Source organism: Hemitrygon akajei, chromosome 6 (genome assembly GCF_048418815.1).
Source record: "Hemitrygon akajei chromosome 6, sHemAka1.3, whole genome shotgun sequence".
Lineage (NCBI taxonomy): Eukaryota > Metazoa > Chordata > Chondrichthyes > Myliobatiformes > Dasyatidae > Hemitrygon > Hemitrygon akajei.
The window spans coordinates 26831805-26849881 of NC_133129.1; the positions used below are offsets into that span (position 1 = coordinate 26831805).

Here is an 18077-nt window from a genome sequence, read left to right on the forward strand (position 1 = left end):
CATTAAAAAAAGATCGAGGGAGTATTTTCCTTGGCAATTAAGAAAACCTTCCAAAATAGATCAAATTCTTCATATATCATAATTTAAGCAATAATGCAATAAAAAAACAAACGAAGCCTTGCTCTGCACCAGCTGAACATGATCTGCAGAAAGCCATCTATCTATTCAATTAGATACACAACTGACATTGGCAAAACTGTATTACATTTTATATAGATGTTATCTTTTGTTTCAGGAGCATAAAAACAGTTAAAGTTCTAACTTAAAGCATATTTATTTAAACTGGTATCATTTTTTGAATCAGAAAACTCTAGCAATTGAGAGACTGAAACTAGATCAAGCCAATACATCAGCCTTCACCTCCCACCAGCTTTAACATGCCCACAGACTCTTGATGAGGCATGTAAGAGGCATTCAGACAGACACATGAACAGGCAGAGTATAGAAGGATATGGACCATGTGCAGTCAGATAGTACTATTTACAATGCCGTTGTGGTCTGCACAGTCATTGTGGCTGAATGGCCTGTTCCTTTGGTAATACTGTTCTATGTTAAATTGTACATGTGAGCCATAGGCCTTAAAATTAATTTTCACCTCAATTAGACCATAAAACTATACATCATTATTCATAGGAGCAGAATTATGGCTGATTTATTATCCTTCTTAACCCCATTCTCCTGCCTTCTTTCTGTAAACTTTGATGCTCTGACTAACCAAGAACCTATCAAACTCTGCTTTAAATATACTCGATGACTTGGCCTCCACAGCTGTCTGTGGCAATGAATTCCACAGATACACACTCTGGCTAAAGAAATTCCTTCTCATCTCTGTTCTAAATGGACTTCTCTCTATTTCGTGGCTATACAAGGATTCCCAAGTCCCTTTGCAACACTGATTTTTTGAATTTTCACATCATTTAACAAAGTCTACACTGTTGTTTCTTCTATCAAAGTACATGACCATCATCTTCTCAACACTATATTCCACCTGCCATCTCTTTGCCCATTCTCCCAATCTGTCCAAGTCCTTCTGCAGACTCTCTGCTTCCTCAACACTAGCTGCACCTCCACCTGTCTTTGTATCATCTGCAAATATGACCACAAAGTCATCTATTCCATCATCCAAATTGTTGACATATAATGTATAAAGAAGCAGTCCCAACACCTATCCCCGCAGAACACCACTAGTCATGAGCAGCTAACCAGCAAGGGCTACTTTCATTCCCACCCCTTGGCTTCTGCCAGTCAGCCAACCTTCTATCCATGCTAGTATCTTTCCTGTAATACCATGGGCGCTTCTTGTTAAGAAGTCTCATGTATGGTACCTTGTCAAGGGCCTTCTGAAATCCAAGTAAACAACATCCACTGACTCTCCTTTGTCTAACCGGCCTGTTATTTCCTCAAAGGATTCCAACATAATTGTCAGGCAAGATTTCCCCTCAAAGAAGCCATGCTTACTATGGCCTAATTTATCATTGACCTCTAAGTACCCCAAAACCTCATCCTTAGTAATGGATTCATTGAGTATGCCTGCAAGAAAATGAATCTCAAGGTTGTATATGGTGATATATATGTACTTTGGTAATATGATAGATAGATAGATAGATAGATAGATACTTTATTCATCCCCGTGGGGAAATTCAACTTTTTTCCAATGTCCCATACACTTGTTGTAGCAAAACTAATTACATACAATACTTAACTCAGTAAAAAAAAATATGATATGCATCTAAATCACTATCTCAAAAAGCATTAATAATAGCTTTTAAAAAGTTCTTAAGTCCTGGCGGTAGAATTGTAAAGCCTAATGGCATTGGGGAGTATTGACCTCTTCATCCTGTCTGAGGAGCATTGCATCGATAGTAACCTGTCGCTGAAACTGCTTCTCTGTCTCTGGATGGTGCTATGTAGAGGATGTTCAGAGTTATCCATAATTGACCATAGCCTACTCAGCGCCCTTTGCTCAGCTACCGATGTTAAACTCTCCAGTACTTTGCCCACAACAGAGCCCGCCTTCCTTACCAGCTTATTAAGACGTGAGGCGTCCCTCTTCTTAATGCTTCCTCCCCAACACGCCACCACAAAGAATTTACTTTGAAATCTGAACGTTGAACCTTTCTACTTCCCATTGAAATTTATGTTCCACATTCTAGCTACTGTGCGAGCATGCCTTATGAGAAAAGGTTGAGTGAACTTGGCCTCTTCTTCTTGGAGCTGTGGAGGATAAGAGAGGTGACCTGATAGAGGTGTATAAGATGATGAGAGTCATTGATCGTGTGGATAGTCAGAGGCTTTTTGCCAGGGCCAAAATGGCTAACATGGGAGGACACAGTTTTAAGGTGCTTGGAAGTAGGTACAGAGGAGATGTCGGGGTAGGTTTTTTATGCAGAGAGTGGTGAGTGTATGGAATGGGCTGCCAGCGACAGTGGTGCAGGTGGATACAATCGGGTCTTTTAAGAGCCTTCTGGATAGGTACATGGAGGTTAGAAAAATAGAGGGCTATGGGTAACCCGAGATAATTTCTAAAGTAAGTACATGTTCGGCACAGCATTGTGGGCCGAAGGGCCTGTATTGTGCTGTACGTTTTCTATGTTTCTACTGTTCAGAAGCCTGTATATAATTCCCATCAGCAACACACAAAATGCTGGAGGAACTCAGGCCAGGCGGCATCTATCGAAAAGAGTAAACAATTGATGTTTCAGGCTGAGACCCTTCATTAGTACTGGAAAAGGAAGTCCTGTTATGGACTTCTTCCCAAAATGTTGACTGTTTACTCTTTTCCATAGATGCTCCCTGACCTGCTGAGCTCTTCCAGCATTTTGTGTGTGTTGCTTGGATTTCCAGCATCCCCTGATTTTCTTGTTTGTGATAACTCTCATCAGGGTCTTTTTGCCATTGCAGTTTCTTAACTCTACCAACATGGATTCTACATCTTCTGATTCTATGTCACATCTTTCTAAGGATTTGATTTCATTTTTTACCAACAGACACCCCGCCTCCGCTGCCTACCTGGCTGTCATTTTTTTTTTTCCTTTTCATTTAAAAATCTTTTTTATAAATTATTATTGAAGATTAACAAAAAAAAGATACATTATATCAATATGTCATTATGTACAATAAGGAATTAAATTAGCAAATAACTGATTAACAAAACTAAGCAATATATCAATAATAAGAAGAAAAAAACAAAGTGTTAAGAATATTTTTTTGTAAGAAAAAGAAGGAAAAAAAACCCTTACTAACTAAAAAAAAACCCCTAATAACTGGAACCCCCCCCCCAAAAAAAAAACCCATTGGGAGCACAACCAATGTATTTTGATACAATGTTAAGCTCCTGTGATCTTCTTTCAGCTGCAACTCGGTGATGCCCACAACATCATACCTGCCAATCTCTTACTGCACTTCCACATTATCTAACTTGTTCTGTGTACTGCTTGCATTCAGATATAACACCTTCAGTCCTGTATTCATCATCCTTTTTGATTTTGCCTCCATGTTACACTTCAACTCATCCCACTGACTGCAATTTTGCACTAACATCTGCTTATCCTTCCTCACAGTCTCAACTGCACACTGCGTCAACCTGAATACCAACTGTGCCTTCCTTTGCCCTCTCCTTCCGGTTCCTATCCCTCTGCCAAATTAGTTTAAACCCTCCCCAACAGCTATAGCAAATCTGCCCACAATGATTTTGGTCCCCCTTGGGTTCAGGTGTAACCCACTCTTTTTGTATAGGTCATACATTCCTGAGAAGAGATCCCAATGATCCAGAAATCTGAAATGTTGCCCCCTGAACCAGTTCCTCAACCACTCATTCAACTGTATTCAACTCATTCAACTCATCCTATTCCTGCCCTGACTAGCATGTGGCACTGGTAGTAATCCAAAGATTACTTACTTAGAGGACCTGTTCTTCCGCCTCTTCCCTAACTCCCTAAAATCACTGTGCGGGACCTCTTCCCCCCTATCTATCTATGCCAATGGAGGCAACGTGCACCATGACTTCTGGCTGCTCGCCCTCCCTCCTGAGACCATAAGATATAGGAACAGAGGCAGGCCATTCGGTCCATCGAGCCTGTTCTTCCATTCAATCATGGGCTGATCCAATTCTTCCAGTCATCCCCACTCCTCTGCCTTCTCCCTATACCCTTTGATGCCCTGGCTAATCAAGAACCTATCTATCTCTGCCTTAAATGCACCCAATGACTTGGTCTCCACAGCTGCTCGTGGCAACAAATTCCACAGATTTACCACCCTCTGACTAAAGTAATTTCTCCGCATCTCTGTTCTAAAAGGACGTCCTTCAATCTTGAAGTCTTGCCCTCTTGTCCTAGACTCCCCAACCATGGGAAATAACTTTGGCATATCCAATCTGTTCAGGCCTTTTAACATTCAGAATATTTCTATGAGATCCCCCCACCTCATTCTGCAGAATTCCAGGGAATACAGCCCAAGAGCTGCCTCATACAGTAACCCTTTCATTGCTGGAATCATTCTCGTGAATCTTCTCTGAACCCTATCCAATGCCAGTATATCCTTTCTAAAGCCAAAAACTATACACAATACTCCAAGTGTGGTCTCACAAGTGTTGTATAAAGCCTCAACATCACATCCCTGCTCTTATATTCTATACCTCTAGAAATGAATGCCAACATTGCATTCTCCTTCTTCATCACAGTCTCAACCTGGAGATTAATCCTTAGGGTATCTTACACAAGGTCTCTCAAGTCCCTTTGTATCTCTGCATTTAGAATTCTCTCCCCATCTAAATAATAGTTTGCCATTTAGTTCTTCCACCAAAGTGCATGACCATATATTTTCCAACATTGTATTTCATTTGTCACTTCTTTGCCCATTCCCCTAAACTATCTAAGTCTCTCTGCAGGCTCACTGTTTCCTCAATACTATCTGCTCCTCCTTTCTTTGTATCATTGGCAAATTTATCCACAAATCCATTAATCCCATAGTCCAAATCATTGACATACATCATAAAAAGCAGCGGTCCCAACACCAACCCCTGTGGAACTCCACTGGTAACCAGTATCCAGCCAGAATAAAATCCCTTTATTCCCACTCTCTGTTTTCTGCCTGCCAGCCAGTACTCCACCCATGCTAGTACTTTCCCTGTAATTCCATGGGCTCCTATCTTACAAAGCAGCTTCATGTGTGGCACCTTGTCAAAGGCCTTCTGAAAATCCAAGTACACCATATCTACTGCATCTCCTCTGTCTACCCTGCTTGTAATTTCCTCAAAAAATTACAGCAGGCTAGTCAGACACGATTTTCCTTTCAGGAAATGGTGCTGGCTTTGGCCTATCTTGTCATGTGCCTCCAGATATTCTGTAATCTCATCCTTAACAATTGATTCCAACAATTTCCCAACTACCGATGTCAGGTTAACAGGTTTATAGTTTCCTTTTTGCTGCCTCCCACCCTTCTTAAATAGCTGAATAATAGTTGCAATTTTCCAGTCATCCAGTACAATGCCAGAATCCATCAATTCTTGAAAGATAATTGTTAATGTCTCTGCAATCCCCAGCTTCTTCCTTCAGAACCCAAGGGTGCATTCCATCAGGTCCAGGAGATTTATCTACTCTCAGACCATTAAGCTTCCTGAGCACCTTCTCAGTCGTAATTTTCACTGCACCTACTTCACTTCCCTGACACTCTTGAACGTCTGGTATACTGCAGATGTCTCCGCTATGAAGACTGATGCAAAATACACATTCAGTTCCTCTGCCATCTCTGTGTCTCTCATTATAATATCTCCAGCATCATTTTCTATTGGTCCTCAACTCTCTTTTACCCTTTGTATACTTAAAAAAGCTTTTAGTATCTTCTTTGATATTAATCGCCAGCTTCCTTTTATAATTCATCTTTTCCTTTCTAATGATCTTCTTAGTTTCCTTCTACAAATATTTAAAAGTTTCCTAATTCTCTATCTTCCCACTAGCTCTGGCTTCCTTGTCAGCCATGGTAGTGTCCTTCTTCCCTTCGAAAATTTCTTCTTATTTGGAATATATCTGTCTTGCATTTCCCTCATTTTTTGCAGAAAATCCAGCCATTGCTGCTCTGCTATGCTTCCTGCTAGTGTCCCTTTCCAGTCAACTTTGGCCAGTTCCCCTCTCATGCTATTGTAATTTCTTTTATTCCACTGAAATATTGACACATTGAAATTTAGTTTCTCCTTCTCAAATTTCAAAGTGAACTCAATCATATTGTAATCACTGTTCCCTAAGGGTTCTTAACCTTAAGCTCTCATATCACCTCCGGATCATTGCACAACACCCAATCCCCTGGTGGGCTCAACAACAAGCTGTTGTAAAAAGCCATCCCGTAGACATACTGCAAATTCTCTCTCCAGTATGGGCCTGGTTTTCCCAATCCACATTCTTGTTCAAATCCCCAAAGATTATCATGATATTGCCCTTCTGACAGGCCCTTTCTAAATCCTGCTGTAATTTGTAATCCACATCCCAGCTACTGTTTAGAGGTCTGTATGCAACTGCCATTAGGGTCCTTTTACCCTTCACATTTCTTAACTCAACCCATAGAGACTCTACACCTTTTGATCGTATGTCTACGTATTCTAGATCGTATGTCTACGTATTTTGATCGTATTCTAATGATTTAATATTATTTCTTATACACAGGGCCACACCACCCCTTCTGCCTACTAACCTATCTTTCCGATACCCCATATATCCTTGGACGTTCAGCTCTCAATGGCAGCCATCCTTTAGCCAAGTTTCAGAGATGGATGAAAGTAAAATGGAGGGTTATGGGGTAGTGTGGGTTTAGTACTTTTTTCTAAGGATTATATGGGTCGGCACAACATGGAGGGCTAAAGGGCCTGTACTGTGCTGTAGTGTTCTATGGTTCTATGGCTCTATGGCTACAGCATCATATTTGCCAATCTATAGCTGAATTTCAAGATTGTCCATTTTATTCCTTATGCTATGTGCATTCAAATATAAAGTTTCAGTCCAGTATTTGTTCCAATTTGGCTTGCCTGCAGAAAGCAGAGGGTCATGGTGGAGGGAGAACATTCGGATTGGAAGGTTGTGACTAGTGGTGCCCCACAAGGATCGGTTCTGGGACCTCTACTTTTCGTGATTTTTATTAACGGCACGGATGTGGGGGTAGAAGGGTGGGCTGGCAAGTTTGCAGGTGACACAAAGGTTGGTGGTGTTGTAGATAGTGTTGAGGATTTTCGAGGATTGCAGAGAGACATTGATAGGATGCAGTAGTGGGCTGAGAAGTGGCAGATGGAGTTCAAACTGGAGAAGTGTGAGGTGGTACACTTTGGAAGGACAAACTCCAAGGCAGATTACAAAGTAAATGGCAGGATACTTGGAAGTGTGAAGGAGCAGAGGGATCTGGGGGTTCATGTCCACAGATCCCTGAAAGTTGCCTCACAGGTAGATAGGGTAGTTAAGAAATCTTATGGGGTGTTAGCTTTCATAAGTCGAGGGATAGAGTTTCAGAGTCGCGAGGTAATGATGCAGCTCTATAAAACTCTGGTTAGGCCACACTTGGAGTACCTTGTCCAGTTTTGGTCACCTCTGGACCCAGATAAAGGTATTCTTTTGGCCATCAAATTATTGAGTTGTCTTTTCGTAAAGTAGAAGTTACCACATCCAGTGTCTGCAGAATTTCTTGTGTTTATGTTGTGTCATGGTCTTTCAAGAATGACTTGACTCTGGCATGGTCCCGGAGGACTGGAAGATTGCAAATATCGCTCCATTCTTTAACAGGGGAGGAAGGCAAAAGAAAGAAAATTATAGGCCAGTTAGCCTAACTTCAGTGGCTGGGTAAGTGTTGGAGTCTATTATTAAGTTTGAGGTTTCAGGGTACTTGGAGACTAAAGATAAAATAAGTCGAAGCCAGCTTGGTTTCTGAAAGGGAAATCTTGCTTGACAAATCTTTAAGGAAGTAATAAGCAGGGTGAACAAAGGAGAGGCAGTGGATATCATTTACTTGGATTTTCAGAAGGCATTTGATAAGGTGCCACACCTGAGGCTGCTTTGCAAGATAGATTCTGATAGCTTTACAGGAAAGATACTGGCATGGATAGAGGAATGGCTGACAGGCAGGAGGCAGTGAGTGGGAATAAAAGGGGCCTTTTCTGGTTGGCTGCCAGTGACTAATGGTGTTCCTCAGGGGCCAGTATTAGCACCACAACTTTTCACATTGTTTGTCAATGATTTGGATAATGGAATTGATGGCTTTGTGGAAAGGTTTGCAGATGATACAGAAACAGGTGGAGGGGTAGGTAGTGCTGAGGAAGCAATGTGATTGCAGCAGGACTCAGACAAAATGAAAGAATGGGCAAAAAAAATGGCAGATGGAATACAGCGTTGGGAAATGTATGATAATGCATTTTAGTAAAAGAAACAATAGTGCAGACTATTATCTAAATGGGGAGAAAGTTCAAACATCAGAGGCACAGAGGGACTTAGGAGTCCTCGTGCAAGACTCCCAGGAGGTTAATTCACAGGTTGAGTCTATGGTAAAGAAGGCAAATGCAATGTTGGCATTTATTTCAAGGGGAATAGAATATAAAAGCAAGGAGATAATGCTGAGGCTTAGTAAGACACTAGTCAGGCTGCACTTAGAATATTGTCAACAGTTTCAGACCCCGTATCTCAGATAAATGTGTTATTATTAGAGAGAGTCCAGAGGAGTTTAATTCACTTATTTTATTTGCTGCAGATCCTATATCTCACAAGGATGATTCTGGGAATGAAGGCCGGAATATGAGGAGCGTTTGGCAGCTTTGGGTCTCTGCTCACTGGAATTTAGAAGAGTGTGTGGTGATCTCATTGAAACCTTCCAAATGTTGAAAGGACTAGATAAGGACTTGACTAGATGTGGATGGATGTTTCCTCTGGAAATTAAGGATGAGGTGTATAAGATGATGAGAGGCATTGATTGTGTGGATAGTCAGAGGTTTTTTCCTAGGGCTGAAATGGTTGCCACAAGAAGACACAAGTTTAAGGTACGAGGGAGTAGGTACAGAGGAGATGTCGGGTAAGTTCTTTACTCAGAGAGTGGTGAGTGCATGGAATGGGCTGCAGGCAACGGTGGTGGAGGTGGTTACAATAGGGTCTTTTAAGAGACTTTTAGATAGGTACATGGAACTTAGAAAAATAGAGGGCTATAGGTAAGCCTAGTAATCTCTAAGGTAGGGACATGTTCAGCACAACTTTGTGGGCCGAAGGGCCTAAATTGTGCTCTAGGTTTTCTATGTTTCTATGGTGGGGGTATCCAGAGCAAGATCCAGGGCACAATCTCAAAACTGAGGGGCGACCTTTTAGAACAGAGGTAGGATGAATTTTTTTAGCCAGAGAGTAGTGAATCTGTGGAATGCTCTGCCACAGACTTCGGTGAAGGCCAAGTCCATAGGTATATTTAAAGCGGAAGTTGAGAGTTTCCTGATTGGTCAGGGTAAGGTGGGTATATTGGGTTAAGTGGGATCCTGGATCAGCCATGATGGAATGGGGGAGCAGACTCAATGGGCAGAATGGCCTAATTCTGCTCTTAAGTCTTATGGTCATGGCTATTCAACCCAGTCTGACTGTGATGCCTCTTAAAGAATCTGCGATTAATTACCCATTTCCTTACAATTCACCTTATCATTCAGCTTAAGTACTTTCATGAAGTTTAAAAGTTAAAATATGTAATCTGCTTCTGGTAGGGTTGAAATGCCAAATACTGATCAAATTTGATTACAAATTAAATTGGCTCGGTACAACACTGTGGGCCTTAAGGCCTGTGCCTGTGCTATACTTTTCTAAGTTCTATGTATTATGTTCTTCTCCCAAAACATCAACTGTTTTCTCATTACCACAGATTCTGCCTGACCTGCAGAGTTTCCTCCAGCATTTTGTGCGTATTGCTCTGCATCTCTAGCGTCTGCAGAATTTCTTGTGTTTATGTTGTATGTTCTGTGTATTAAAGGACAGGCATTTAAGGCAAGAGGGGGAAAGTTTAAAAGAGACGAGCAGGGCATTTACTTTTGCACAGAGATTGGCGACTGAAACAGACTATTGGGGATTGTGCAATAGATGCGACCGTGGTGATTAGGGGCTCTTAGAAACACTCATGGATATGAAGGGAATGGAGGGATATGCAGTATGTGTGTAGGTGGAAGAGATTTAGTTTAATTCACTCATTTTGTTTGCTGCAGACATTGTGGGCCAAAGGGGCTGTCCCTGTGCTGTATCGTACTTCGTTCAATGTTTATATCCATTGATTAGAAATTTCAGTTCAGCTGAGAAATGCTTCTATCATTATTCAAATTATTTCTGATTACTGAGGTCTTCCACATCAGCATCATAAAAAAAACTTTGATCTAAATGGCAAATGTTTACAGCAAACAGCAACAAAATTATTTTTAATCATGGGCCTACAGCCTCAATACAAGGGTGCTTCATTATGTGCAATCAACCATGACAAAATGAAGTGATCAATTTCCTACTCCTGATTGTAATCACCACCTCGACTGCTCCTCTACCACTAACTAATGTAATTACCTGCGTTTAACTTCTCTGTCATGATGAAACCACTGAACCATAGGCCCTTTCTTATTTTGAGTTTTATAATTAAAATGAAATCAAAGGATCACCCTAACAACATGAATTATATCTTTCTCTATCACTTATCATCATCGCTATCATTATGTACTGTGTTGTATGACATGAGCGATCATGGTCCCAGGACCACGATTGTTCTCGGCAAATTTCTCGCCAGAAGTGGTTTGCCACTGCCTTCTTCTGGGCAGTGCCCTTACAAGGCGAGTGACCCCAGTCATTATCAATACTATTCACAGATTGCCAGCCTGGTGTCAGTGGTCACATAACCAGGACTTGTGATATGCACCAGCTGCTCATACGACCATCCCCTGCGTGCTTCACGTGACCCTAATCGGTGGGGGCTGAGGGGGGCTAAGCAGGCACTACACCTTGCCCAAGGGTGACCTGCACGTTAGTGGAGGGAAGGAGTACCTCTTTCAATATTTTTATTAATTTCTACATAGAAGAATAAAGAGTACAAGAAGATATATTATAAGTCAAAAAAGATAAAATAATACCAAATACATTATATTTGAATCACACTTGCAATCTCATTACCCTATATTCATGTAAATTAAATTAAATCGTAATATCAAAATGTGATAATTTTATTATACAAAAAGAATCTAAGCCCACTACCAAGATCGAAGCTGTTTGGTAAAGAAAGAAAAAAGGAAAAATCCTTATCATATAGTGAAATATGCTATTAGCCAACATCTGTACAACTTCAATGGCAAATCAAAGGTTTTAAAAATAGTTCAAAAATGGTCCCCACAATGTTTGACAGTCTAGACTAGATCCAGAAATTGAACAACGAGGAGCACCTTATCAGTCCTTTGGTAGAGTGGTGAAGAGGTAACTGCATGCTGCCACCCATCTAATACTTCTACAGAATCCAAAACAAATGCAGGAAACAAAATGTTAGTTTCTTACTTGAAATGCTGCAGTTTACATTGATTATTGAATTGCCTCAGTTTGTACTTTGAAGGACCTCTGCGTTGATGTTGGGGGAGTTGTGCTTTAAAGGATCTTTGTGTTGGTGTTTGAGGAGTTTGAGGATTTTGTTCCAAAAACCTTGGGGGATGATGTATGATTTTAAACGCAAACTCCAAGAGTGACAAGATCATGCTGGTGATATACAGTGATGTCTGACAAAACTACTGGGTACACTTCTTCTGAAATATGGTCTTTGCAATCTGTAGTTTGTAATTTCCCTTTAAGAAATGTACTGCTGAAGTGTCTAAACCAATGGTTCCCAAAGAGGGTGATATCACCCTCTGGGAATGGTGTGAGTTTCTAAGGGGGCTATAAAGATAAAGGGGGCAGTGGGGGAGGGCAGGGTGGTGTTGCTCGGTAGCAAGGCAGGACGCTGAGGGATTACAGGCTTAATTTAAGAAATGAATTACCTATTATAATCATTTGATCCTCAATGCCTCATAATTGATGAGAATAATCATGTAATCATCTCATTTCTTGCTAACCTACCATTCTCTTAGACTTTGTTCGAAGTGCATTATAGTTTTTGAAAAAGCAACGTGACATTTCTGTATTTGGCAAATCACTGAAGAAATCGTATTATTTCTGGATCTGGCCCCTGCGTTTTTTCTATTCACTACTGTAGTACAGTATTAAGTAGTACGACTCGCATACACTAATGATGAGTGATGGAATTCATATGAATTTGGGAATGGCGTTCAATAGGATAAAGTTCAGAATCTGCTCTTTTGAATGGTCTTGACTGCATTTCTCTAGCCCATGGCGCAACCGAGATATCGCTGCCCCACTTTATATATCTTCAGGCAGAGAATCAGGTTTTGTCTGATCTATGATGATGTCGTAACTTTCCCCTTTATTGATTGCAACGCTTATGGCTAGATTTTAAAAATCGTAGATTAGCCGTGGACATGAACCCATAAACGAAAATGGCAGAAACAGACCAAATGAAAAAGAAGTGTGGTCAGTATAGAGTGGAATATCTGAATATGGATTTATACCTGCATCGGCAACTGACAGAAGCCACTGAGTCTGTTGAGTGAAAAAGTATTTTTCAAATGAGGCAATGAAACTGTAATTTGAAGAGAATACACATTGATAAGACAAAAAGTAACTTGGCTTATTTTCAGTCACCGTGAAAACTTTCTGAAATGGAAAACACTTCAAAACATGCCTGCCACTAGTTCGCAACAAAGCACTGATGGTTTGTGTGCTTTATACAACATTTCATCCCTCATTGCTAAATTTGGAAAACCCAATACAACTGAAGAAGAGCAATTCTGCCTGCAGTAAGGGAGGTTCTAAGTATGGTTTTGCATAAATCACCAGATTAATTAATTAATTAATTCAATTCTGCTCAGCGAAAACTCTGTTCAAAGACGAATAGATGACATGTCTGGGAATGTGGAAGTGACATTGTGCAACATACTTGGACACCAGAATTTGTTCTGCAGTTGGATCAGTCAACTTTGCCAGCAATGAATGTTTGCTCCTTGGTTATGTTCACTTCGTAAAAGATGAAAGCATGGTACAAGAGCTGTTACTGGAAAGGGGATTAGATATGAAGGGGAAGTCAATATTTTAGCTTGTTGAGAAATGTTTTAAGAGAAGGACATTCCGCTCACCAACATTCTTCCTTGTGCAACTGATGGGCATCATCAATGTCAGGATGTCATCGCGGGGTTATTACTTCCTTGAAAAAAGCTGTACCGAACATATTTACCATTCACTGTGTAATCCACAGACAGCGACTTGTCGCAAAAAAAAAACTAAGTGATCAGCTGCACAAATCATTAAGTACTGTTGTCACAGTGGTAAATAAGATCAGGTCCCATGCTTTCATTTCTCAAAAAACTCAAGAGTTTTTTATTGAGCGTGATGAACAGTTTGAATGCTTGCTGTTGCACACAGAAGTCAGATGGATCTCAAAATGAAACTGCGATGCTTTTATGCACTTTTTGAAATTGTGAGAAAGTTCTTAGAATACTCAAATGCTTCATTCAGTAATTAACTGAGGAACATTAGGCCCAATTTTGCTTATTTGTCAGAATTTTTTGCAAAGTTTGATGAAATCTATCTTCATTGCAAGGAAATAATGTGAATCATACCAAAGTCAAATCAAATGTCTCCACATTTCTGTCCAAGTTAACCCGATTTAACTGGCTGCCACAACCTTTTCCAGTTTCTGAGCCTCTGAGTTGGAAGAGGGAAGAAGAATACCGGATGATGATCTTCAACTATACTGTGCTCAGCTGGGTGAGCTGCATGATTTCAGGATGTTCTCTTGATCCAAATTCCAGATTGGGTAGCAAATCTATTCCTGAATAGCTGTAATGAGAATTACCGGGAAGGATACAGGAAGAACTGATATCACTGCAAAATGACTCGGGTTCAAGAAATCGTATTAAGACTTCTGGTTGCAGAAAGAAATCTCTGCACTGTGGAAAAATGTCAAGATGTTCTTCATTATTGAATGTGGGGATCTGAGACTCCTTCTGATGTTGAGAAGCTGATATCACCGCACCAAGCCCGTCCATCTCACTGAAAGGTGAAAAAGCAATGAAGTAGTGATAGCTGGATGACTCATATACTCCATGCTTTAAAATTGTTGAGGAAAATGGTTTTTACTAGTAATTAAATAAAGAGTTAATTTATTTGTAGTTTTAAATAGATTTGAATTGTTTTTTTGCAATTATTTGGATTTGCAGTTCCTATTAACTTTCATAGTGCATCATATCAGGGGTGATTGACAAGTTCGTGCCTAAGGTAGAAGGATTCAATTTTTAGAAAACCTAGTGCATTTATTTTTCAACAGAGTCCCCTCCTACATTTACACACTTAGTCCCGTGGTCGTGGGGCATACGGATCTAGGACCTCCAGAAAGTGTCCACAGCCGGGGTGATTGATAATTTCATGGCCTAAGGTAGAAGATGATAAGTTATACAGCTCTTGTTACATGCACATGCAGGTCAACTCTTTGAGTGATTATGCAGAAAGTTTAAACTTAATAACTCATATCCTTCTACCTTCGGCCATGAACTTATCAATCACCCTTGATGAGTATGTTGTATGTACGACTATGTTGAAAAATAAATGTGCTAGATTTTCTAAAATTGACTCCTTCTACCTTAGGCCACAAACTTATCAATAACCAAAATTCTTTATAGTTCCTGTATAATTCTGTACATCAAAATTCTTTCAACAGGCAACACACACAAAATGCTGGTGGAACGCAGCAGGCCAGGCAGCATCTATAGGAAGAAGCACAGTCGATGTTTTGGGCCGAGATCCTTCGTCAGGACTAACCGAAAGAAAAGATAGTAAGAGATTTGAAAGTGGGAGACATCAAAATTCTTTACAGTTTTTATGTAATGGCCAGCAAGAAAGGGGTGTGCTGGGGTTGTAGTTTGAGAGCCAAGAAGGCGGTAACTCCAAAAAGTTTGGGAACCACTAGTCTGAATGAACTAGTGATTTTATGATCTCCAGAAAGATTTGGTGAACTTGGCTCTGAAGAATGCAGGCATGGCACCTTGAAGTGAATGAAGATTGGCCATTGCCGGAAGAGAGAGGGCCAGGGTGGACTTCAAGCCAGGTTAAAACGCTGAGGCTTGCGAGCACCACGACTCCGTGCCAGCCAAGATCCCTCATCTGAGCCTGTCCCGTCTACCTGCGTTTGAGCCGTCTCCCTCCCTCCTCGCTACTCCCATCGGGCAGGAGGTGCGGGAGGTTTGGGTCCTATGACTCTAGGTTCAGGGACAGCTATTGCCCTGCAGCTATCGGGCACATGGACTGGCTTCACCCACCTCAGTGCTGAACTACCCTGTGGCCTGTGGGCTCAATTTCGGGGACTCTGCAGCTCATGTTATCAACTATTATTAGTTCTCTTTTATATTCTTATTTGCACTATTGGATGTTTCTTAGTCTTTGGCTTTTCATGCTTTCTATTGTATCTCTTTGTTTTCGTGTGGGTGCCCGCAAGAAAATGAACCTCAAGGTTGATAATGATATACAGTACTTGCTTAGATAATAAGTTCATTTTGAACTTTGACAAATATTATCTGCTGCACTGGTCTTTTGAAAGAGCTGACCCACACTTTCCCTACAGCTCTGCCACCAATTTCCCCTTCAAATCTCTTCGCCACTTTTCTTTCAAGGCTACTTTTGAATTAGTCTCTAAACTATTTGTTGCGGAAATGAATAGTTTTCTCGTGTTCTTTTCCCTTTAACTACTACTCTGATAAGACCTTTCTCCTATTTGAACCAGTTGTTACTGTTTAGGGCAAGAAAAAAATAGAGGGAGGAACGTAACAGGACAGGCAGCAGATGTGGAGGGTAATTGGTTTATTATTGTCAAATGTACAAAGATATGCCTTGCCTGGGGGGGGGGTGGTAAAGGTAGATGCATTAGGGGCTCTTGGATAGGTGCATGGATGATAGAAATATGGAGAGCTATGTAGGAGGTAAGAATTATATTGATCTTAGAGCAGGTTTAAAATGTCAGCGTAACATCTTGGGCCAAAGGGTTGTAGTGTGCTGTAATGTTCTACATGCTATGTTCTATACAGTGAAAAGCTGTACATGCTGTCCAGACAGATCATCCCATCATAAGTACGTTAAAGTAGACACACTTATGACATGGGCAATTGTGGTTTTTCCATGACTATGATTGTTCTCAGCAAATTTATCTACAGAAGCGGTTTGTTTTTGCCTTCCTATGGGCAGTGTCTTTACAAGACAGGTGACCTTAGCCATTATCAATACCCTTCAGAGATTGTCCGCTGGGCATCAGTGGTCACACAACCAGGACTTGTGATATGCACCAGCTGCTCAGACGACCATCCACCACCTGCTCCCGTGGTTTCACATGACCCTGACCGGGGCTAAGCAGTGCTACACCTTGCCCAAGGGTCAGGTGCTACACCTTGCCCAAGGGTGACCTGCAGATTCGTGGAGGGAAGAAGCGCCTTATGTCTCTTTGGTAGAAACGTATCTCCACCCTGCCACCCAATTAAAGTAGTACAAATGAAAAAAAACAGAATGCAGAGTATAGTGGACAAATAAAATGCAAGGGACTTTGAGGTGAAATCAGACATGAAACGGACAGTCGATGTTTTGCATTGAGACTCTTTAACTGGACTTCCTGTTTATTCTGTTAAACCCATTTGTGACCAGAACTCACCAATAAAATTTCCACTTAACCTTCTCTGTTATGAATGACCTTAGCTGCTCTCTCTCCACAAAAGTGAAATCCCTGTACAAGTGCTACAAATATGATGTCAAAACACTTTTTAATTTCAATAAATTCACACAATTTTTAGCATTTACTAACCTTAGCACAGTCAGGGTGATTATTAATTGCATGCTGCTTAATTATAAAACTAAGAGCAAGGCGACAGAATCATAAACTAACAATTTTCATTAACAGAAGAATCATATTTTAGGATATAAATATTAATAATGATATTAATTAGCAGTAAAAGATAATTGCCAAAGTGAAGTCATAGTTTCATAAAAAATGGAAGAAAGGCCTTTCAGCCAATTGAGTCTAGGACCGGGGCACAGCCTCAGAAGTCATTTAGAACAGAGATGAGGAGGAATTTCTTCAGCCAGAGGGTAGTAAATCTGTGGAATTCTTTGCCATAGCTGGCTGTGGAGCCAAGTTATTGGGTATATTTAAAGTGGAGGTTGATAGGTTCTTGATCAATCAGGGTGTCAAAGATTACAGGGAGAAGGAATGAGAATGAGATTGAGCAGGATACTAAATCAGCCATGATGGAATGGCAGAGCAGTCTAGATGGGCTGAATGGCCAAATTCTTCTCTTTGTCTTATGTCTTATGGTCGCATGCCAACTTTGAGCATCGAATTGCACTAACCCTTCTTTGAAAGAAGGCTTGATTCCACTACTGCCTGCAAGGAGTTTGTACGTTCTCCACGTGACGGGTTTCCTCCAGGTGCTCCAGTTTCCTCCCTCATTCCAAAGATGTACAGGCTAGGCTTAGTGAGTCGTAAGTATGCCATGTTGACCCCAGAAGTGTGGCAACACTTGCGAACTGTCCCCAGCACAATGCTCGCTGACCTGATTGGACACAAATGACACCTATCACTGTATATTTTGATGTATGTGTTTCAAATAAAGATATAATGTTGCCAAAATGTTGTAATAGAGCTGATGTTAGCAAGAACCATCTGCTTCTGAGTCAACACCAGACAGGGTGAGGGGTAAGATGACAAAAGGTTGCTTAAGCAAAAAGAAGCATGAGGAATAGTTTAAAGCTTCAAGTCTCTCCCATGGCTTGGTATAGTGGTTTGCTGGATTCATAGGCTAAATTATTTACTCTAGCGAGGGCCAGCCCTCTCAGCTTGCTCCCTCTTGAGTGCCCAGCTGAGCAGTTTCAGCCCATCAGCTCTTGTATGGGAGACCACCTACAAGCGGCAGGTGCAGAGGGCTTGTTGCCCAGGGAAACAAACCATCCAACCAGAAGAATGAATCCAAGAAGGGTCTCAGT

At 41.0% G+C, this 18077-nt stretch overlaps 1 protein-coding gene across 2 annotated transcripts in view; it reads left to right on the forward strand.

The window, feature by feature from the left end:
* The window catches only part of cep44 (centrosomal protein 44), a 106272-nt gene that overhangs the window by 82174 nt on the left and 6021 nt on the right, over positions 1-18077 (forward strand). The window contains exon 11 of one of the 2 annotated variants that reach the window (XR_012099210.1): positions 14776-14890. Coding sequence is in view for 1 of the 2 variants with exons in the window: in XM_073048020.1 (XP_072904121.1) it covers positions 14776-14827 (52 nt within the window). In the remaining variant the exon portion in view is untranslated. Of the gene's footprint in view, positions 1-14775; positions 15604-18077 lie in introns of those variants that run through there. The other variant, XM_073048020.1, reaches the window with a different exon arrangement.